Here is a 23,779-nt window from a genome sequence, read left to right as displayed (position 1 = left end):
AAACAACTGCAAATTATGAGAAAACCGTTACTTCTTTTCATAAACCGAAAAGACCGTGCCAGACACTGAAGCCAGAAGTTTCTACAGTCTCTATTTTATTCAGATATTCCTTAAAATGAGTGAGTAAGCTCAGTGCGAAGACAGAGTGAGATTCTTTTGAAAAAAAAAAGACAATTACATTAGGTGTCAATGAGAGTGAGACAGGTATTGCTGCCGGACTCGGCACCCCTGTTTAAATTTTGTGCAGACCCTGCCTGTCAAAGTTACATTTTATGAATCCCGACAACTATGTCTACATTTTGAGAAAGAATTATTTGTCTCCTTTTTACAGTTTGGCCATGAGCTCGAGTTAAAAATAAAAATAAAGGTTATTTTTTACCGCTTCACGCACTCTAACTTTGAAGAAAAAGTGATTTGCACTCCTCCTTTGAGTGCTCATAGTTTGAAAAGTTTACATGTTGTGTAAAAACAGTTGTTGTGTTTTGGAGAGAGCAGAAGTTTTCCTCCGTTTTATAGTTTGAATCACATATCTACGTGCAGGTATGAGAGAGCTGGGTGACTCAGAAAAAAGGTGAAATTTTGTAGAAAAAAGGTGAAATTTTGTGGGTTTCTAAAGAAAATTCCAATGCATTCCTAATACATTATTTATTTCCAGTTTTTTGGGAATAACTTTGGGAAAAATTGGAATTTTAACACCAAAAGTCATAGCACCTTTTTCAGGATCAAGATGCACGTTTTGATGTATATATTACCGGGGTTTTCTCAAAGCTGCGGGACGAGTTACGCGCCGAAATTTGGTGGAAGAATAATAATAAGCCCGAAGGAATAATAGAGGAGTGCCTCGAGGCTCCTCTCAGCTACTCTAGCTGTAGAGGAGTGCCTCGGAGCTGAGCACCCGTGGCACTAATAAAGTGTATTACCTGGTAGAAAACAGCAAAAGCTGCGGCGAAGCGCATTCACTGCAAGACTAATGAAACATATGGTCCGTTTTTTTATTATCAAAACAAAAAACAGGAAACGGTGGTTTTCCATTATTTCATTCCCTATTTCTATATTTACATTTCAAATTACAAATTCGTTGTCTGCACAATACACAGACCAGGTCGCTACTGTCATTGTATTTCAAAATAAAAGCATGCCTTTTACAATAACACCAACAGAACAAACAAAAACCATAAGCTTCAACCGAATCACCTTCCATTTCAACTGAAATGCCTTCCGTTTCAACTGAAATTCTCTTGCTTGAACACAATATTATAAAGGAGCATTTCAGCTGTGTATATGAGAGCATTTTTCTAGTATGTGTTCAAGCATTACATGTGTGTGTGTGTGTGTGTATGAGTTTTCAATTGTGTGTGTGAGCGTTTCAGTTGTGTGTATGAGAGTGTTTCAGTTGTATATGTAAAAGGTTTCACTACTTCTTGTTTTCAGTTTTGTATGTGGGCGCATATTTTTCAGTTGTTTGTGTGAGAGGATTTCAGCAATATGTGTAAAAGGTTTCACAAGTATATATGAGATCTTTTGAGTTGTATGTGAGCATAATTTTTCAGTTGTGTGTGTGTGAGAGGGTTTCAGTAGTGTGTGTAAAACCTTTTAACTTGTATGTGTGTGAGGTTTTCAGTATAGTACGTGAAAGAGTATTGTTTCATGTGTGTATATGCATGGTAATTCTGGATAATGTCCCTGATGGCCCCTCATAGTGGCAGGTTTCTTCTTTAGGGGGTGAAAATGTGCCAAATTAGCTGGAGTAGTCTGATGTGGAGGCACAGGTGACACCGCCATTTTGCCTGAGATGGAGTTACACACCATTTTTCTTTTTTTCAGAATTTTTTCAGAAAAAAGAAGTCGTTGCAGGATGTGGATAACAGTTCAGAAAGGCTGAGGTTGTTTCCAAGTTCAAGAATGAACTTTGACACTCAACTTGTAAACCACACAAGAGTCCATTAACTGCTGAAAAAATCAGAACAACTACATTTCCATGGCAGCTGAGCAAAGTCCATCTTTGCATGACACTCATGTGGTATGTTTGAAGGCTAAAGCATAGCTACTCAATGGACATTAGTATCAGGTATCAACCTGAGTATCAGGTTCATTCCTGACCTGATACTAATGGCAGGAATAAAAACTTTGAAACTCAAAAAATAACAAAATAATTTTACTCAGTGTTTATTATTATAAAAAAGTAAAACCACTTCAAACATCTGTTAAGAACAAAAAATTTAAATTTTTGCAGTTTGTAAAATCACATTAAGAATATACAAGTATGAAGGCATCAGTCTTAGGAACAGTAATCAGTTTGACTTTATGATATTAAGCTTTACAAACATGTGACTTTATCATTATGGGTTACTGAGAGTAGATTGATGGGCAAAAATATCAATTTTATCTCTTCAGAATTAAATCTATAAAACAATAAAAAGTGCAAAAAGTGAATGGCTCTGAATACTTTCTGATGTGACACAAGTCATTTTGACCATCTGCATAAAGAGAACTTAGACTATGGTGTGAGCTGCTAGCGTATTTTCCTCTCCAGTGAAGTGGGCAGGCGGCTTGATGTCTTCTCAGGAAGCACTAACTTTAGCTTCCTCCTCTGGGAGGAGCCTCCCTCCTCTGACATGTACTCGTGCTGCAGTAGTGCAGCACCGCCTGTGGAGGATCCACTCTGTGTAGATGTACTAGGCTCAGAGACACCTGATACGGACACATTTGCTGTATGCATGCCATCTCCAGACACCCCCACCACTGGTCCTTCAGTTAGAACCACACCCCCAGTTAATATATTGACTGTTGACCCATCAGGTACACGTCTAATCCCTGTCTGACTGTTATTGTTTGACAAATTCTCCAATGTGGTCACTGATCCCACTGCCTGAGAGGTTACCCCAGACAAACCATCTGTATTTGGTGCCTGAGCCTGGACAGGGAGGCTCTCCTTCGTATGGAAAGCTTGAGGTTCTGGGGGCAGCTGATGTAGTCCTTCCACAGTCCGAAGGCCTGGTCCTTGGGCTGGATCATGCTTCAGTCTAGGTACAAGAGCGGGGCTGTCGGGAGGCAGCTGGCTCTGAGAGAGGGACTGAATGAGTGAGGGATAAATAGCTGAGTTTTCTGCTAAATTCGGGGCAAAACCACCAGCTTGGGAGGTATGAAGAGGAGCAGTCTGTATTGCACTTGCTTGCAAGTGGTTAGCATGTACAGTGTTAGCCAAACGAGAAGTAAGAGGAGACATGAAGCTTACCCCTGTTTGCCTGCTAAAGCTCTCTAGGGCTCCACTGGAAGTCAAGTTGGGCCCACTGCTTGCTATGCTATGAGCAATGGAATTAGCTGGTTCATTGGGGAACAGTGCATCAGATCCTGGAGCTATGGTATTGAATAGAATACTCCCTCCTTGAAGAGAGAGGCTGCTGCCCATAAGTGGTGAGCCAGCTGAGCCCAGCAGAGACAAGTTGGTATTCCTCTCAACAGCAGGGAGAGACAAGGGCTGCTGGGAGCAAAGCTGAGCATTTCCCAGAACCAATCCAGCTTTCAAGTTTTGTCCTTGACTAGTGGCAATAGCAGAGGCTGACTGATCAGCAATACTGGTGGTATCACCAGACTGGGTGATGTCTGGGTGTGTGTTCTCATCCTGGTAAGCTGTATTTTCCTTGCAACCTTGCTCACTTTTTGAAGTTTTGTTTTTCTGCTTCAAGGTTGTTTTGCTGTTTCCTCCTCCTCTGTCCTCTTCTACTTTCTCTTCATCAGAAGAGCCAGTTCTCTTGGTGGATTTCTTCATTTTCTCACTGCTAACTTTTGTTTTCTTGCCAAAGACTTTTTTCTCTTCTCTTTCTTTTCCATTCTGCTTTTTCTCTTTACTTTTCTTGTAGCTGCTTTTGTCCGAGTGGCCCTGCTCATTTTTCCTCTTAGGATGGACTCTGCTCTTTTGTAGAGGGCTCAAGTTTAGTTTAACTTTCAGTAGCCCATTGGATTGGATTTTAACATTGTGTCTCTTTTTTTGTCCTTTCTTCTCGTCTCTGGAGGTCCTCGCCTTCTCCTCTCTCTTGTCCTCACCATGAATATTTTCTTGCTCTAGGGTTCTCAAATACTCCAGATCAAATTTTACATTTCTTGATTCTCTTCTTATCTCTGGGTTCTTCATCAAGTCAAACTGGTTGTGGTTAACATTCCTAGCCTTCTCAATCAGTCTGTGTTGTGGAGGGAAGCTATCAAATAGAACAGAGTCTCTCATGCTGGTGTGAATCTTCCCTGATCTCATGGTCTGCTCTGATGGTCTGTAAGTCCTATGGCAGCTATCGCAGTGGAAAGTCTCATGTCCGCTACTCTTACCTTCCACACCAGTCCTGTAGCTGTCCATGTCTCTTCCTGTCTTATAGGCTGATAGGGTCACTGGTGTCTCGAAGGTTTCTTTCCATGGATGAGGGGAAGAGTTGGAGTTGCCAGGAGTAAGAAGCCTGTCCCTGCTCAGGAATCCCCGCTGAGTCTCAGGCTTTCTCCTCTCTTCCTCTGTCATCACCCTTATTCTCGTCTTGTCTCTTTCCTCCTCTGCCTCCATCTCTCTGTTTATCCTGTTGTTCCATCTCACTGGATTCAGCCCCACCCCTCTCTGTCCTTTGGTGCTACAGTCCAAGCACCTAAAATGGCCGGCGTCCTCATCTGCTCTGGACCAAAACTGGCCACCATGGTTTTCTAGCCTTGTGTCAAACATCATGGCTATCTTCTCCAATGGCTGACTGCTACTGGCCTGCACAAAATCATCCCTCCTGTTCTCACTAACCTCTAGGTGGCTGATATAGTTGTTGATCACTGGGATGCTTCTCTCCTCTTCCTCTAGTTGTATTTTACTTTCTTTTAGTTTCTTCCTGTGAGAGACTCGATAGTAAATCAGGACTACCAGCAGGGTCAAGCCAACACCACCTGAAGCACAGCAGGACAGGAAGTGTTTTAAATAGTGGTGTCTTTATGTCTTTTCACATTCATCTTCACAATGTTAGCATTTTACATTACAAATTGATTGAGACCATATCTAGTCCAGGCAATACAAAAGATTTCTATTTAAGCACTAATTTAAGTAAAACAAATTGAGAGTTAAAAAATAATTTAAAGAATTGTGGCAATTAGAAGATTTGTTCACAAGAGCAATGTAAATCTGCAGGGATATCAAGTTAGATGAACACAAAGTTTCACTATTGAACAATAGCAAACCGTCTTGCAGTATTTAAATCTTGAGTTTGAGACTGGATCATTCAAACTGATGGATCTGTGTAACTGTGTCCCAGCATATCTAATTCCACATAAACTGACCTACAAGACTAAAGGTGGCTCCACATAGTGATATGGCATAGTTCTTACAAGTTACCTAGCTGGCTTGCTAAACAGTGGCCCAGAAGTTAGCTAGCTTAACTCACCTAACTGCTTTTTTTGTAAACCTTCTATGTTACCAGCCAGCATCCTTGCATCCTTGCTAGCAAGCCAGCAACAGTTAAGCAGTTAAACAACATAATAAGGTACAATTTACATGGCACAAAATATGCTTGTTCCCCCATGTAGAAAGTTTTTGTAGACAGTGTTTGAAGTATATAAACCAATGTCACAGTTGTATAGCAACTGCCTGCTGCTGGAGAAGGCAGGGGCACAACGAAATATGGACAACAAGACAAACAGATAGGCTACTGTGAAGAAATAGTTGTTCTTGAGTTGTTCTGGTATAGTTCTTTATATTAATAAACTGTAATTATAATGTATGGTAATTAGTAATGATTACATAAGTAGTAGTTTGAATGCACAAATAAAAATACAGTTATGATCATTAAAAATGAAAGACACAACATCTAATTATCTAATTTAGCAGTAAGTCATTAGAGGTATAAATGAGCGCAGTGTATTTGTACGTATGTATCATATCAGTATTATCTTATGATCTGTTGTGGAGTTAAAATTGTGTATTTTGTGTATTTCAGTCAATTGGAACTAATGACGGCAACAATGTTTTTATGATAAGGATAAGAATTATCTTTAACTTTTCCTGATTATTCAATGATATGATAGCAAAACTTGAAAATAGAAACCATTTTTCTCTCATTGCATTGTGTATCATTCTCACCAATAAAGCAGATGACTGCAGTGATAGCCAGATCCTGAGCATATTGCAGTGGCATCACACTGTCTCTTGTCTCTATCTTCACTGTGTATTCTGAGTGGATGGGACACAGGTCGCCTCAGGTTGGCTGGACTATTGAGATGGAGGCCTATGTTAGCAGCAAGTCATGTCTGGAGCATCTTGTCAAACAGGTAATACTATAAACATACAAGGTCTCATGGGACATAAAATGCAAAGTTTGTCATATTAATGCAGTGTATGTGAGGGAAAATTAATGTCAATACAACTACTCTTATTTAGATTGGGTAACATATCTGTTACTGAGGTGTGCATGTACAGTATGTGTGTTACCTATAAAGTGAGCCAGTCTGTGGCAGATGACAGCATCCTCAGAACAAACCACAGACAAAGCAGGGTTGGGGGGACACATGCAGGGCCATGATGACTGCCAGCAGCAACATCAGCAAAACACCTGCTGATAGATTCACATTTCCTTAAAAAAAACCTGCATGAAAATTATATACTTAAGAAAAGAAAAACTTTATTACTTCACTAAAGTGCATTATACTCCCTGGTCATGTTGTGTGTGAGGTCTCTTCCATAGGGTTGTAACCTAGATTCTATATGCTCGTGACATATGAACCTTTTAGGACCCTTCGGGCATCTGGGGCTGACCTACTGACCGTCCCAAGGTGTAGAGCAAAACATGGTGAAGCAGCACTTTGTTATCATGCAGCACAAACCTGAAATAACCTACCAGATGATGTGAGACAAGCCCAATTTTAAGTCAAAGCTAAAAATGTTCCTTTTTTTAACTGCCTACTCCACCCTGTAATGACTACTATCTTATTTTTGATCTCAATTTAAAATCAGTCAAAATTTTTTATCTTAGCACCTCGTCTGCACCTTTGCTATTTTTAAAGGTGAATTTTAAATTGTAAATCATAATTTTTCCTCTTTACTTTTCTTTCTCTTCATTGTAAATCTGTATCATTTATTATGTTTTATATTTTATTGCTCTGTAAAGCAATTTGAATTGCCCTAGTGTCTAAAATGGGTACCACTTTACATAAGTTTACCCTTATAAAGGATTTATGAATATTTTATAACTAGTTTATTAATTAACGTGTCAACACTTTATAAAGCATTTATAAGTTGTTATAACACATTAGATAAAAACGGCAACAGTGATCTGTTGCTTGCCAAATAGTGAACCCACATGTATATGTACTGTTCAGCCACATCTCATTAGCTACTGAGCTTTCTTTGTTTTATCCATCATCAAGTGTTTGTACCTGCTCCTTCTTCACATATTTGTATAAATTATAATTCATATATATTATAATTCATGGTATCAGATTGTTCTGCACAGTGGATATTAAAATTGAGATGCTTTTTTCTGGTTGATATCTGCTTTAGGACTCTAGCATTGCAGGTAGTTACAAACATTTATAACTGATAAAAGGAGCCTTATTATAAAGTGTAAAACGCATCATAATTTATTAATCAGTTACAATGAGGCTCCTTAAATGGTAGAAACACATTAGTAAGATTAATGAGTACTAAGCATTAACTTGATCTTGCCATATAGTGAACCTGCATCAATATATTGTAACCTGGTTATAATGTCTGATTTATAAAGTGTTAACAACTGAATCAATAGCCTAGTTATAAACCATTTATAAATCCTTTATAAGGGTAGTCTTATTAATGTGGTACCCTAAAATGTGCCATACAATGTGCCTTATAATCATACATTAAAAAAAAAATTTTTTATTGATATTTATGTCCAAAATTGTTGTCATAGACATGAACCCCCAACACACACACACAGCTACAAAAAATAGTATTAAGTCATTTGCCTCTACAATAAATTGTCTTTCTCAGATAGAGAGAGTGAGAGAGAGAGAGAGAGAGAGAGAGAGAGAGAGAGAGAGAAGAGACAGAGACAGAGAGAGAAACAGAGAGAGAGACAGAAAGAGAGACAGAGAGATACTTTATGTGTGGCATCATCAGAGGAGGTGCAGGTTGTCCCTAGGGAACTCTGATGGATGACAGCCAGACATTGTAGCTGAGTGAGGCCTATCATGTTTCTGCTGAAGCTCTTTTCCTAATGGACTTTCCTTCGGTGGGCTGTCCTCTTTGATGAAAAACATGAGTTACTCCACAAAACCAATGTTCCCATGTTATAACCCAAGTGATCATGACCAACCAGAGAGTTACTCCAATGTTGGTGTAATATCGTGAAAAACTGTGGTACAGTCTAAATATTCTCATCAAACCTCAACATAAAATCATAAAACTCGTAAAAAAATGACTGAATGTAGCTTTAAGTTAAACACTACTGCTGTGTGTGATCAGTTAGTGCTAACTGACTCTCAGTTAGTACTGACTCTGACTAACTGACTCTCAACAGAGTCAGTTGGTAATGTGTGGTCTATGACTAGTTTACATCAGGGCTGGATTAACCCCAAGACACCAACCCCAAATCTGCTGTATGACAGTCATTACTTCACTGAACACACTGTCAACTGAAATATTAAAGGTATTAAAACGCATCAAAATGCAGGACCTAGCTCAATGCAGTAACTATTTAGTTTTTCATTATGTTTTAGGGGTTGCATTCTAGGCTACCAAAAAACGTAATCATATGAACGCAAAGTCTCAGTCCAGGGCAGTTCCCCACTTTGCCTGTAATCCAGACTTGGTGTCCTTGTCAGTTTGCGATAGTAAATGAATTACTGTTTAAGGACTAGTACAAACTCACCCCAAACATTTTAAATAGTATGGCTTTCACTCAAGCGTTTTCATACCACATTACTGTGTGGTCTACAAGGTGTTGTATTTACAACACCATCACGTCTAAGAGAGAAACCTGACATATTTATGTCAGGTTTCTCTCTTAGACGTGATTTGAAATTTTAATGATTTTTTTCCTCATCTTTAGTCTTTGGTACAAATTTTCCTTCACGCTTTGAATCAGATTCACTAATCCCAAGGGTCACGTATACATCCTCTCCCTCCATCCGAAAAGACTATGATGAGACAATTCAATTATTTCACTAGGAGAAAAAATATGCACAGCTGATTAACAAACTCTAAATCAAGCTCGTTTATTTATTGTCACTGTCATGTGCATTGGAAGTAGTGCATGCACGCACACGCACACACACGCACGCACGCACGCACGCACGCACACACACACACACACACGCGCGCGCGCGCGCTTTCCATGGTACCCAGTTAATGAGCTGTCAACCTCTCATACTATCTTTTCTCATACACCAGAGAAAACACTGAACTTGTGAGAAAGTCTTTGATTTCCTTGATTTGCTTTATATCAGTTGTTTTACTTCAGTTTCTGAACATCCATACACCTCCACCTAAACCAAACAAATAATGATTAGAGAGCAAGATCAGTTGAAAACCCATTACAAACTGCTTACCCATCCACCAGAAACCAAAGTTCCACTCCTGCTGAGGGGATGGTACAGTCCACTCGCATATTAATCCATAAGACTGAACTATAGCTCTGTGGAACTGTCTGCTGCTGGTTGCTATAGTGGTGTAGCAGGTACTGTGTATGTCTAGCTTAGGTTACCTGGCCTTGTCTGGAGCATGCTCAGTAGAGCTGGCTGTCACCTGAGAGGCACAGATGTCAGGTCTGACTCACTTTCCATTATCTTACTTTCCACCTTCCATTTAATAGGACTATCTATAAAAAATATTTTTTTATTAATTTGTCTTATTTTCATTCACAATTTTAAGCTTCAAAAAATGTTTTCATTTGTTTTACTTTTGGCAAGGAAGTTGGCAGGAAGATGCAGAGTTCCTATCTGCTGGATGTGTCTTTAAAAGCACAGAAAGAAAAGACAGGTCACATTTTGGGATTTTGGTCTCAAGATGATTGTAATGAGCAAATGAGGACACAATGTACCTTTACCTTTTCTTTAACATTCACTTAAAGCTGCAGTAACCACAATTTTATATAAACAATGGACAAATGACTATTAGTGATGTGGAGGGGATTGCTTGTAGTAACAATGAACCCACAGATATTCGTTACCAACTATTCCGTTACCCCTTTCTCTACAGAGCATTTTAGCATCTTTTAGCTCCATATTTTTTTTATTTATTTTGGATAACTACAAACTCTGTCCTCACTAACCTCATTTCCAGGCGACTACTTTCACAGCACCAAACAACAGCCAGACTGTTAGCAACTAGCTGGTGTGGAACATTTATCAGCTGAAGAGCCAGACATTTTTCTCTGAAGTAGTTGGACACCAAAACAGAGCTTTAATCAGAGTGAATCTGAACTTGTAGTCCATCAGATGGACACTGTGTCTGCTGGATGAGTAAATAAGCAATTGTTATTTGCTAACACATTAGCGTTAACAAGCTGAGCAGGTAGTGTACTACAGGTTTAATATTTTCTGCTCCTATAAGAGCAGTGAGAGACTGAAACAGAACAGTAAAGTTGCGGGACAGAGATAAACAATGAGCTGCAACTGCAGAGTCAGGTAATAATTATCTGTAGGTTCATCACTATGAGCAGACCCTTTCACATTGTTATTCTAAAAACATAAATTACAGCTAAACATAAAGCTAAGTATTTGTTAGTCCTGCACCTGAGCAAATCCTACTCCAGCAATACAGCACTAAAGTTACCAAGAAAGGAATCAGTTTGTCCACATAAAGGTACAGACATTGATATAAGTATATGTCATCACAGCCCACAGAGCTAAGTGGCTCAGGGAGACTTGAGGGTTTACTACAATGAACATGGCAAATTTCATAAAACTTACATAGGTAGCCAAAGTAACCAGGCCAGCTAGTGTTGTACTGTAAAAACAAAGTGATCAGATCAAGCTGAATAAGTGGAGAATACAATACAACAGTGACTCTGAAACTTTTTACATCATTCCTTGTAAGCATGATTTACTAAAATGAATGATGAAATACAGATAGTCATAGTGCCTGTCATATAAAGTTAATATTACTGTCATTGCCTTTTTCAATTTGAGGAACAACACTGAACATCAGTAAGCTTGTTTGTATTTTAGTAAAAAGGTCATTTTCAGCAACACTTAAACTTAAATGCAACCATATTAATAATATTTTGCTTGTTGTAGCAGCCTGTTAACAGTCTCCCCGTCTGAACCCTACTTGGTGAGCTTCAACTTGTGATACAGTTGTGTCATCACATGGTCAAGACTATCTTTCCAGCAGCCCCAGGGGACTCAATAATGTCATGATGGGCCTGGGCAGCCTTGTCAAGTGGATACTGGGAACCGACGACTGGACGCAGCCAACCAGTTTCCATCCCTGCGTAGAGCAATGCTGCACACTCCTTTTTCTCCTCCTGACAAAGGAAGATGGAGAAAAGATATATATAAGAATTATTTTTACTAACTAGAGTATTGTATCAGGATCAGTTTTTCTTGTCTCCATGTCAAAAATTGTTTGGTGTCCATTATTACCTCTAGCACATTTATTTTTCAGTAGGATTATGGGAAGAAGCCATTACATTTTTTTCTGTGACGTCTTGTGCATATTGGTTGACACTAGAGATGAAATGGTTACTGGTTTCACGCTAAATCACAGTATAAATGCCTGACGGTTTTTATTATGGTTTAAATTTTAATTATCACTATAACTGTGCACAGAAAGCAGCGTGGGTTTATTTTCTGTTGGTCAAAACATGGTGGAACAGAGAATTATCACCTAACTCTGCAGTGAATCACCAGAGATTTTTCAGCCTGCTAATACCCTTTTTTTGGGACCAAAATTAGTGAGTATAAGCAGGTTTTTTTAAACGTAGGTAAACCTAATAAAAAAAAGACAACTGACTTTTTACACTGCCAGATGACTTTGCCTTTCAGTTCGGAGAGGACTCACACAACTGCAACTACAGAGCACACACACAGACTAGCTGCTCTGTAAACTGGATAAAATGGATCCTTTGCGTCGCTATTGTTGCTCCCGTCAGTGTTGGAGCCTTGGTGTGAGATGCTTCTATCGGTGATTGTGTGTTTCTGAAACTTATTTCTGGGCTGATCACTATTTCATCCTTGAGTGCAGTGTAGCCTGACGCTGGACAGGTAACAGGTCAGTCTAAAGTGTCTGTGCTGAAAGACTTCACAGCACAGAAAATAGTAACAATAATAATAATTATATAATAATATAATAAAACATTAATAGAATAATAATGATGATAATAATACTTTTTCTATTCCCTTGTTTACAGTGGGCATGCAGCAGGCAAACCCAGTACTGCTAATGGTCCTTTGTCCTCATCTGTGACATAGATGTGTTGACATATTAAATGCAAATATTCATTTGGTGAAATTATTTCAGTTTGTGCTTTACCGGCACATTTAAACAACAACGTGATAATACTGGTAACCATGATCGTTTTGGTCACTATAATCGCGATATTACATTTTTATACCGTTTCATCTCTATTAGACAATGGCCTTGGAAGAGGATTGCACTCTCTGACTGTCTTTCTGCCAGTCCCAATTCGTATACAGCATTTCACTTAAGTGTATTGGCTTATACGTAGAACAACTTTCATTAATCTCAGTCACATACAGCTATGTTGCATGAATCTGTCTCATGTAACCTCATCCAAAGTGTGTGTAGGCTTTAAATCCCAAATCCATACAAATCCCAACCAGATACAACTATTAAGTGTGTTTAAAACATGGCTTGTGTGATGTCACTGCTTTGTACCGGTGTGGCAAAGAAAAGAGCCACTCCCATGATGCTGCTCTCTTTAGCCATGATGTCTCTGGGATTGATCTCTATGGGGCCCCTGGAGCCAACAATCTAAAGTGGAAGAGGAAAGCAGAGATGAGAGAGATAGTGTGCAGACATGTGGAGAAATGAGCTACACTGGGACACAACTACTGTACAGACTTATAAACCAACAAGGTAATAGAGTTATACTGAGATAGTTACCCAGCTGTGATACGACGGTGATGCTACGACTAAACATCAGGTAATTAGAGTGCTAAATAAATAGAAACTTTAAATAAATAGAAGCCGACATGTAAATCTATGTATCTCATGACAGTTATCATGAGATAACCTGGTAGCCCGGTTTGGGGAAATCCAGGGCAGACTAGACACCTTATTTCCAAGGTGATGCTAGGTTCTTTTTTAAAAAAAATAGGTTGAGAGTCTACCAAAGAAGACTATTTAAGATGCACAGGCTTCTGTCTTCAGTTCGGACCAGGGTCTGACCTTCACTGAAAAAAATGTGGAGTGTGATTTATTTAAAAAAACCTCGGTAACAATTTCCACACACAAATTCCTAGTACATTTAACTCAGGATATTCTCAAGTAAAGTCTACATACCAATAAGTATTAAGTTTAACCAAGAAACACTTGTAAAGTTTAATAGCAAATTTGTGACTCTGTAACAATTTCCACACAGAAATTCTCTGTAATTTTTACTCTGGAAATTCTAATAAGAAACACATAACATGAAATAACCTTTTTAACAGTACCTTTATTTTCCAACACAGGTGAAAGAGGTCACTGCTTACAGTATTCCAACATACTGACTCTGGCATTACCAGATACATTCCAAAACAGTGTTGCCAGTTAGAATTTAAGAACAACTTTCACTAAAAGCCATCTGTGTGGCTGTTTATTGTTTGCTCTGACACATTTTTAAATGGGACATTTGACCTCTGATGCGTTGTATGTCAGAGAGCCTTGACAAGAACATTTACAAAGAAAATGTCCAATGAAATGCCTAAAGGTATCACTTTAAGGTGAAACAACTGCAAGTACCATAAAGTGCAAAAACGGCAAGAAACATGAAAGTGCAGTCAGAAATATGTTACTCTCTTTAAAAGGTAACTCCAACAATTGTATGTAACCATTCACAATGTGTTCTACCTGCAATACAATTCCATATGCCAGTTAGCATAACAGAATACACAAACTGGGCTCAGGCTCAACATTTAGAACAGGATATTTCTTTAACTAGTTTTTCTTACTAGCCACCAAGTATTTCCTCTGAACCACAAATTAAACAATGCAGTTGTTTCAGAAACGTGCATGAAAACAGTCATCTCATGATATGAGTTTGTTGTGCAAAGCCCGGACTTTGGGAGACATCTTCAGGATGTCAAGCTCAAGAAAGAGCTTCTGAAACACTTCGAATGTGTATTTCAACTTTGGTGGGTAACTCAGGTTCATTGCATGGATAAAGCCCATCAGCAGCAGGCAAGCCTTTGCCACACTTTTACAATCATCAAGAACCTCTTTTCCCTCGATGATGATCGACACATGGTCAGGGCTGTGGTCTTCCTGTGCAGTATTTACATGGATGACAACGATCTTCAAGACGTGATGAGCATGGTCATTTCTGATGGTTTCTTTGTTGACATCCTGTCAAAAACATGTGAATCAGTGCTCAGAAGTCAATATACTATAGATATTTTCTTTAAAGTTCCTGAATATACAAGAGGTGATTCACAGGGTTGGCTAATTAAAGTGGCCATTTAATACTTATACAATAATGCAACAGAAATAAGATGTTCAGAACAAGACATTGGTTAAAGGATTTACACAAGTATTGATTTGAATCAATTTACTTTTACATAGATAAAGACTTAACTAAAGTTATTAAATGTCTTTTCACATCTTTCTCAGTTCAAGTTAACCGTACTTGTGCCTTTCATGTATTAGTGTACATTTGGGTCAGAGGTAACAATTGTATTTTCTCAGAGATGATAAACTGGCATTGTTTCAAAAACCCAGAAGGTTGTTAAAAACACTTGATATTTTCAGAATCCTCAAAGACTCTTGGAGAAAACAATCCTTTTGCATCACTGTTTTGTTTTGACTTAGAAAATTGTATTTTCTCAGAGATGATAAACTGGCATTGTTCAAAAACCCAGAAGGTTGTTAAAAACACTTGATATTTTCAGAATCCTCAAAGACTCTTGGAGAAAACAATCCTTTTGCATCACTGTTTGGTTTTGACTTAGAAACCCAAATGCAACTTATACTCTTATAAATACTCTTATAAAACACACTGACTCCTAAGTCAACTGTGCCATCACTGCTTCACTAACAAACTGCATTTAATGTTACTGCAGTGATAGCAACTTAGCTTGGCTAGCCTCAATGTTAGACAATGCCTGGGTTAGCATAGCGGCTAGCACCGTTTGCGATTAGCGTTAGCTTCGCGGCTAACACCCTTAACGATCTTTTAAACATTTTAAACCAATAACAGTGATACAGTCTCTACCACTGCAGTGTTAAAAGCTCAATAACTCCTACTAGTTTTAAGAGAAGTATCTGAACAAAGCAGGCATTGTGTTGTCAGTTCACCCAACAGGTGACCTCAGAAAAAGTACGTTATAACTTAAGTCCAAAGCGGTCCGCGGACGCGGGAAGAGCGGAGGAGCCCTTAGCTAGCTAGCTAGCAGGCTAAAATATTCAAACACTGACGAGCCAACATAAAAATAAAAAGTTAATTAATCATATACATACCCCAAGGGTCCACGTCCATCAATTGTCTCATCAAATGAGCACTCAAACGATCTCCCAGTCGAGGTGTGTTGTCCAGGAACCCCGTTCTTGCTGCTGCCTCAGAAGTCAAAAGTACTCTGACCTCACCTGCTGAGCATATGCAATATTGCAAGCTGACCTCCTATTACCAAAGTAAATTTTACTTGCTTATGTCAGGTTGTACAGTCAATACAATTGTTAATAAAACTCCAAGTGTTAATATTACTTGGAGTGATGGATAATATTTACTTATCAAAATGAGGATACATAATTACAAACAAACATCAAGTAACACATTAAATAAAAGGTGACATTTTAAAGTAAAAACACTGAAATAATATTTCCTTGTAAAATTTAAACAAATAATCAAGGTTATAATTACAAGACCAAAAAATCATTTTTTTCAGTGTTGCTTTAATTCTTGTGAAAGAATAAATACTATTGCATTGTACTTTGACCATCTCCAGTGACTTCTTTTTTGACTCCAATCCTGGACCAGTCCTGGACTTCTTTTCTTTAACATAAATTGGCGAGCCAGCCAGGAGAGACAGAAGCCTGTGGACTCCTGCTTCTGCAGAGCCTTTTTTAATTTCTTCAAATTCTGATTGTGTCTGAGTGCAAGTCTCTGCCCAGGTGAGGTAAATCAGAATGTCTCTTCTCTAAAGAACCTAGTCAAAAATAAATGAGAAATTAAGACTGACAGGCACAAAAACTAACAGTACTAAAACTGTGAATAGATTACAGTCACTGGTGAACAGAGTTGAATCCAAGTGTGTTTAATGTGTGTCTAAGTGTAATATATTTGCTATATATCATCATAGAGCGGAAAGAGTGAGTGAATTTGATCAACTGCTGCTAAATGTGTGTATTGCATGCTGGCTTATAACCTTGTGTTTTGTGGAGGATTTGGTTATCACTGAAACACTACTGGTAGACCAAGTAGTGTTTCAGCTGGGTGATGAGCTGCTCCAGGGTAGACAGGGTCAGACTGAACGAGTGGGTGAGTCTATGAGAGATTAAAGATAAGACAGTCCATGTGGCTGCCGCCTCTTACTCTGTGGAAAAGAGGCTCTGAACAGGCATGGGACTGAGTCTGAGAGAGTAGTGATAAGCGATATTGCCAGTGTTGTGCCAGTTCACACTTAAAAAGAACTAGTTCAAAGTTCAGTTCATACAGATGAAAATGTTAGTTAGCTACCTACAGTGAAGTATGGTGGTGGCAGCATCACGCTTTGGGGCTGTTTTTCTTCAGCTGGAACTGGGGCCTTAGTCAGGGTGGAGGGAATTATGAACAGTTCCAAATACCAGTCAGTGTTGGCACAAAACCTTCGGCCTTCTGTTAGAAAGCTGAAGATGAAGAGGAACTTCATCTTTCAGCACGACAATGACCCAAAGCACACATCTAAATCAACCAAAGAATGGCTTCACCGGAATAAGATTGAGGCTTTGGAATGGCCCAGCCAGAGTCCAGAGCTGAATCCCATCGAACATCTGTGGGGTGATCTGAAGAGGGCTGTGCACAGGAGATGCCCTCGCAATCTGTCAGATTTGGAGCGGTTTTGCAAAGAAGAGTGGGCAAATATTGCCACATCAAGATGTACCACACTGATAGGCTCCTACCCAAAAAGAATGAGTGTTGTATTAAAAGCCAAAGGTGCTGCAACAAAGTATTAGTTTAAGGGTGTGCATATTTATGCAACCATGTTCTTTTAAGTTTTTTATTTTATATTTTTCCCCTTTAAAGGTTTCAGTTTGTTTTTCAATTGCATTGTACAGGTTATAGGTCACATTAAAGATGGAAAAAGTTGTGAAATTATTTGTCTTGCTGTCATTTTTTTACATCACGAAAACCTGGCATTTGAACCGGGGTGTGTAGACTTTTTATATCCACTGTATATATATATATATATATATATATATATATAATTTTTTTTTTTTTGCAAGTGGCAGTAGTAGCAGTTTTTTGTTCAATATGTTTGTATATATTAGTATATTTTTTGTCCAATGACTTTTTTTTTTACCATTGATCCCCATGGGAAATGTCAACTCCCTGACTAACAAGTATGATAAACTGGAGGCACTTGTGCAGTTGTTTGGTGATCCATTACTATTGCATATTTATTGTTTCTGGAGTCTGAAGATGAAGGAAAGTGTGCTCCATTTAAAATCTGGTGCAGAGGCAAGTGAACCATTAACACACTGTAGTTCACTGTAGACAGCTGATAATAGAAATCTGCTTTCCAGTACACAGAACTACATACTGTAGACCTACTGACCGTAACACGTCCTCCGTAGGCCAGCATCTGGAGGTCTTTACTCAGGTTGATATTTGACAGCATCTCCAGTATCACACCTATGCCTTTGCCGTCTGTGGCTTCCTGAAACAAAAAAACACATTTCTGTAACGACTACCAACTAGTGGTGAAAACAAATACGGATAGATTATTCAGATATGCACAGATAATGTGCCCTTTTATCTGAAAATACATTTGTATTTTTGCAGTAAGAATCCAGAAACCAGTGTGGGTTTTCCAGCCCACACTGTGACTATCTGAATATTTATTACATAACGCTTTTCTAGTCTTATTGACCACTCAATTCTTCCATTCACACACACATTCATACAGTGCTTATTTCTACATGTACAGCACTTACCACACAAACACATTGACACACCGATGTTACGTCGGGGGCAATTTGTTTCAATTGTAATTGTTTAAATGTTTAAAGGGGTTTTCCTTCTGGTGTTCTGTCAGGGTGTAGAAATGTGTATACATACCATGATTTTATTAGTGTAGCCCTCTTCTCTGTGATTAAAGGCCATGTGAGCTCCATTGTTGAGAACCAGGTTCATGCCCTCTGGTGTCCCTGCTGTTCCAAACACCCTGAGTCCCAGAGCACGGGACAACTGGCATGCTGCCACACCCACCTACAAACACACACACACAAAATTTCAGAGTACAATTACATTGACTTACATTCATTTTCTGGAGACTCTTTCTTTAACCATAACTACTACTCACCTAACCATATTCTAACTTTCAAACATGATCTGAACTTAAAATTAATGACTTATGTTAAGGGGGGTTGCTTTTTGTCCCTTTTTTAGATAATCAAAAAAAAAAAAAAAAAAAAAAAAAAAAAAAACTCTCACCCCTCCACTGGCTCCATGGATGAGTACAGTCTCTCCAGCCTTGGACTGGGCTCTATAAACAATTTAACAAACACATTTTAGTCAAACATAAAACACATTTTTGTCATGTCATTGAACACTGTATAAAAATACCATGTACAGATCAATGTCTGTCTTTAAATAATTTCCAACTCTCCCACTCAGTCACAGAGTATACAGTGCATTCAGAAAGTCTTCAGACCCCTTCACTTCTTCAGTTTGTGTGTATGTAAAATCGTTGATATAATTTTTTCCCTCATCAATCTACACACAATAATGACTAAGCGAAAAAATGAATTTTAAATATAAATTAATTTTTGCACCTTTAAAAAATTCATTTTTTAGTTTGTTAAATTGTTTATAGAGCAAGCTGAACGTTTTGAAAGTTGAATGGTTTCTGTATGAAAAAGTATGAAGGAGTAGTTAGAGACCGTGGAAAGGCAGAAGTAAGAATAATAGAATATAAAGATTTGAATAACAATAGTGTGAGTGCCACTGTCACGTTTGGGGGTATGGCTGGACTCAAATGCAACCAACACAAACATAATAGTGCAAAATGTTTTAATAACAAAAAGTGACTACTTACGAAACACTGATAAACCAACTTAACAGGAAACCAAAGCATGAGGGTACACAAGGAATTACAACAGGAGACAACAACAGATAACACTGAGGACAATTACAGACAAACAGACAAAGGGAAGCACAGATACTAAACAGACAAAAGGGAGGCAAGGGTGATTGAACACAAATGAAACACATTAGGGCGGGGCGGACGATGAACAAGCAGGAAAACAGGACAAAGACAGGAAGTAAAAACATTCAGACACACAAGGAAACCAACTACAAAATAAAACAGGAAGTGACAAAAATCCAAACATAATGTCAAACATGAAATGTCCGCCATAGCAAACCATGACAGATACAGCATTCACACTATTGTTATTAATAAAGAGAAACTGACAACAACATAGAGTGGGATTGGTGGGATTGCCGATTAAGAGAAACATTTTTGACCTGACAACAACATAGAGTGGGATTGGTGGGATTGCTGATTAAGAGAATATAAAAAGTAATATAACAAAAAAAATAGAAAATTTAATTCAATTTTCAACATTTATATTTTTCATTTGACAAAATTTGTAGATGTGTAGAGAAAATTTATAAAATATAGATACATTTTTTTCTGGCACATTTTTTTCCTATTTTCAACAGTGAGGTTACACAAACTCTGGGACTGTGACACCTTATATTCTCCTGTTAATTAATTTTAACCACCAGGATGGTGGTTCTTGAACTTTTGCAGTTACAGAGTTCAATTAAGTTAACAAGCCTGTTCCAGTGACAGGGTCTTACTTGTGAACCAGAGCTCTGTAGGCAGTGAAGTAAGGGATCCCGATGGCTGCTCCCTGTGTGAAATCTAAAGCCTCAGGCAGTTTGTGGACACAGTCTTCAGCTGCTACAGTGAACTCTGCATAACCTCCAGACTCTGTTGCTGTGGTGAAAACTCGATCTCCTGCCTGGCAAACACACACATACAAATTAAATGCATAGATGGAATAAATTTGCTGTAATAATAATAATAACAGCAGTCTGTCAGCTGTTAATTAAACAAGGTGACTGCTACCAAAACACACTGTTGTCTCAGGCACCTCTCTGTCACCATGTATGATCTACAGTCTGTACTTGGAATTTAAAAGGTTGCAAGTGCAACTCGATGACATCCAGTTGTAAATGTACTGACAAGCCTGTTAATGATAGTTGATCAAAACTATAACTTCTAAAACTAAAAGTTTATCTTATATCCTATTTTTGGCTGGACCAGGGTCTAGCACTACATCCCTGTGAGTGAGCGAGTGAGTGAGTTACACCATTAGTTAATCAGACTCAAACTGGTGCTGCTCTCTGGGATTCTGGTTTGTAAACAGTCATGACTACCAGTGGTGAACGCAACATGGATAGCAAATTACAAGTTTGACCTCGTTGTCTACAGCTGCTAGCAAAGCTGTTGTGCAGTTAAATTCTGCATTTTAATGATGCTACAGCTGCCTTTGCTGTTCCTAGTTCATAGCATTTTCTGTAACTAACCAACTGCAGAGTAGACAATCTGCTTCCTGTATACACTGGCACATACATGCCCAGTGTACATTAATGGTCATTTCCAGGCGTGTTAGTATGGACTGAGATTATTTCTGATGTGGAGCTAAAACACTTGTCTTGACGGAGATCGTTTTTGTTTTTTACTCAAAGGCCATCTTAATTCTCTTTAAATATGAATTCCATCATGCTCACGGTGCTCTACTCAGACCTTTACTGCAACAACTTCCTCTCCAACAGTTTCCACCACCCCAGCTACATCAGTGCCCGGTGTGTAGGGCAGAGTGGGTTTACGGGCATACGTCCCAGCACGAATGTAAGCTTCCACTGGGTTCACTCCACAGGCATGGACACGGATCAAAACCTAGAGTGGAGACACATCATGGAAGAGCAACAAGTCAGACAAGACAGTTAAAAACTAACAAGTGATCAATTTTGGACAGATAAATACATATGTAAAAATACTTGATGATATTGTGATGTGATATTTACAAATAGGTCTAGCAGAACAGACAAAATATAAACTGCCTGGCCAAAAAAAAAGTCGCCACCTGGATTTAACTAAGCAAATAGGTACGAGCTTCCTATTGGATAATTACTGGATGGGCGATTATCTTTCAGCTGGCAACAAGTTATTTAACCCCAACTGGTGCAATGAGTTGCTTCTCATTTCTTAAAAACCATGTCGAAAGACACATCATGTGATCGTGGAAAAGATGTTAGTCTGTTTGAGAAGGGTCAAATCATTGGCATGCATCAAGCAGAGAAAACATCTAAGAAGATTTCAGAAACCACTAAAATTGGGTTAAGAACTGTCCAACGCATTATTAAAAACTGGAAGGATAGTGGGGACCCATCGTCTTCGAGGAAGAAATGTGGCTGGAAAAAAATCCTAAATGATCGTGATCGGCGATCATTTAAACGTTTGGTGAAATCAAATCGAAGAAAAACAACAGTAGAACTCAGGGCTATGTTTAATAGTGAAAGTAAGAGCATTTCCACACGCACAATGTGAAGGGAACTCAAGGGATTGGGACTGAACAGCTGTGTAGCCTTAAGAAAACCACTAATCAGTGAGGCTAACTGGAAAAAAAGGCTTCAATTTGCTAGGGAGCATAAAGATTGGACTATGGAGCAATGGAAGAAGGTCATGTGGTCAGATGAGTCCAAATTTACCCTGTTCCAGAGTGATTCGCGCATCAGGGTAAGAGAGGCAGATGAAGTGATGCCCCCATCATGCCTAGTGCCTACTGTACAAGCCTGTGGGAGCAGTGCTATGATCTGGGGTTGCTGCAGTTGGTCAGGTCTAGGCTCAAACAGTATGTGCTCAGCTGACTACCTGAATATACTGAATATACTGAATGACCAGGTTATTCCATCAATGGATTTTTTCTTCCCTGATGGCTCGGGCATATTCCAAGATGGCAATGCCAGGATTCATCGGGCTCAAATTGTGAAAGAGTGGTTCAGGGAGCATGAGATATCATTTTCACACAAGGATTGGCCACCACGGTCGGATAAATTGCATTAAAATGAATGTGTTACCCAAGTTTTTATATCTCTTTCAATGTATACCCATTTTCCTGCCCAAAACCTTCTTTCGCTCAATTGATAACTCTATAACACACTTTATTTGGAACAAAAGCACTCCCAGAATTAGAAAAGACACTTTACAGAAGCCCAAGAATTTAGGTGGCTTAGCTCTACCTAACTTTATAGTCTATTATTGGTCAGCTAACATCAGGACAATGCTGCATTGGTGCTCTATCAGTAACCACCCCCCACTCTGGCTGCAGATTGAGGAAGCCGCTTGTGTCTCTGGTTCACTGATGTCTCTCCTGTGCCTCCCACTGTCTTCATCGCCTGTTACATACTCCAATAGCTTTATAGTTAAAAACTGTCTTAAGATCTGGGTCCAGTTTAGAAGACAACTTGGGCTCTTTACTACCCCTATCAAGAGCCCAGTACATTCTAACCCTCTATTTCGTCCATCTGTCCTCGACAGGGCCTTCTCTGTCTGGAATGACCATGGGATCTTCCTTATAGAACACCTTTATATTAATGGTACTTTCGCCTCTTTTAGCCAGTTAGCTCATAAGTTCAACTTGCCAGCCAACCAGTTTTTCAGATATTTACAAATCAGAGATTTTGTTCGTAACTATTTCCCTGCCTTTCCTGCCCTCCCTCCACCTACCCTCATTGAAAACATCCTTGAAATTAACCCTTGTCGCAAGGGTGCCATTTCACTGTTATACAACACTCTTCTCTCATATCAATTCTCATCTTCGGACTCTCTACGTAACACATGGTCTGCAGAACTTGGTATTGAGATTGGTCCTGAAGCTTGGAAGCAGGCTTTGACCTGGGTCCACTCCTCCTCTATCTGCGCGAGGCATGGAGTCATACAGTGCAAAGTACTCCATCGAGCCCACTGGTCTAAGAGTAAGCTGTCCCGTATTTACCCTGGTACTGACCCTAATTGTGACAAATGTCATCAGAATCCAGCCAATCTTAGCCACATGTTCTGGTCTTGTCCTGCACTGGGAGCATTTTGGACAAGTATTTTTCACTCACTTTCAGCCATCACCTCTACCTCTATCCAACCCTGCCCACTGACCGCCCTGTTCGGTGTTCTACCCAGTGATATCCAGTTACCATCTTACTTTGCTCAACACGTTGCTTTCCTCACACTACTAGCGAGACGTGTCATCCTTTTCCACTGGAAAAGTTCTAGCCCCCCCTCACACTCTAAATGGATTAAGGATGCCCTCCACTTCATGAGACTTGAGAAAATTAAATACTCACTCCGCCTTTCTGTTTCTAAATTCTATAAGATATGGCAACCCTTTATAGAACATGTCAGGTCTCTACAGCTAGATTTG

At 39.0% G+C, this 23,779-nt stretch overlaps 2 protein-coding genes across 2 annotated transcripts in view; both read right to left on the bottom strand.

Annotated features, from left to right (window-relative positions):
- Positions 1-2,192: 2,192 nt before the first annotated feature.
- lrrc53 (leucine rich repeat containing 53) lies at positions 2,193-6,207 on the bottom strand. Its single transcript, XM_087171811.1, has 2 exons — positions 6,095-6,207; positions 2,193-4,908 (listed from the first exon to the last, which is right to left on the bottom strand). Exons 1-2 carry the CDS (start codon positions 6,147-6,149, stop codon positions 2,513-2,515), a joined length of 2,451 nt encoding a protein of 816 aa, XP_087027937.1. The 5' UTR covers positions 6,150-6,207; the 3' UTR covers positions 2,193-2,512.
- Positions 6,208-9,981: 3,774 nt separating this feature from the next.
- cryz (crystallin, zeta (quinone reductase)) overlaps positions 9,982-23,779 on the bottom strand; it is a 24,988-nt gene continuing 11,190 nt past the window's right edge. Inside the window, exons 2-8 of the mRNA XM_023398231.2 lie at positions 21,109-21,261; positions 20,157-20,320; positions 18,783-18,834; positions 18,408-18,557; positions 17,905-18,006; positions 12,830-12,925; positions 9,982-11,456 (exon numbers count right to left, since the gene is read on the bottom strand). Of these exons, the coding sequence (XP_023253999.1) occupies positions 11,295-11,456; positions 12,830-12,925; positions 17,905-18,006; positions 18,408-18,557; positions 18,783-18,834; positions 20,157-20,320; positions 21,109-21,261 (879 nt within the window). The 3' untranslated portion in view covers positions 9,982-11,294. The remainder of the gene's footprint in view (positions 11,457-12,829; positions 12,926-17,904; positions 18,007-18,407; positions 18,558-18,782; positions 18,835-20,156; positions 20,321-21,108; positions 21,262-23,779) is intronic.

The sequence above is a fragment of the Seriola lalandi genome, unplaced genomic scaffold (assembly GCF_002814215.2).
Source record: "Seriola lalandi dorsalis isolate HSWRI2012SDOR001 ecotype SW California unplaced genomic scaffold, Sedor1 jcf7180002054981, whole genome shotgun sequence".
NCBI classification, from domain to species: Eukaryota; Metazoa; Chordata; class Actinopteri; order Carangiformes; family Carangidae; genus Seriola; species Seriola lalandi.
This window is presented reverse-complemented; position numbering and strand designations above follow the sequence as displayed.

Excerpts from the sequence above, each read along its gene's own strand:
- lrrc53 (XM_087171811.1), bottom strand. The coding sequence starts at position 6,149 with ATGCCACTGCAATATGCTCAGGATCTGGCTATCACTGCAGTCATCTGC. Across the intron at positions 4,909-6,094 it reads TGCAGTCATCTGCTTTATTG|GTGGTGTTGGCTTGACCCTG; the intron begins GTGAGAATGATA and ends GCTGTGCTTCAG.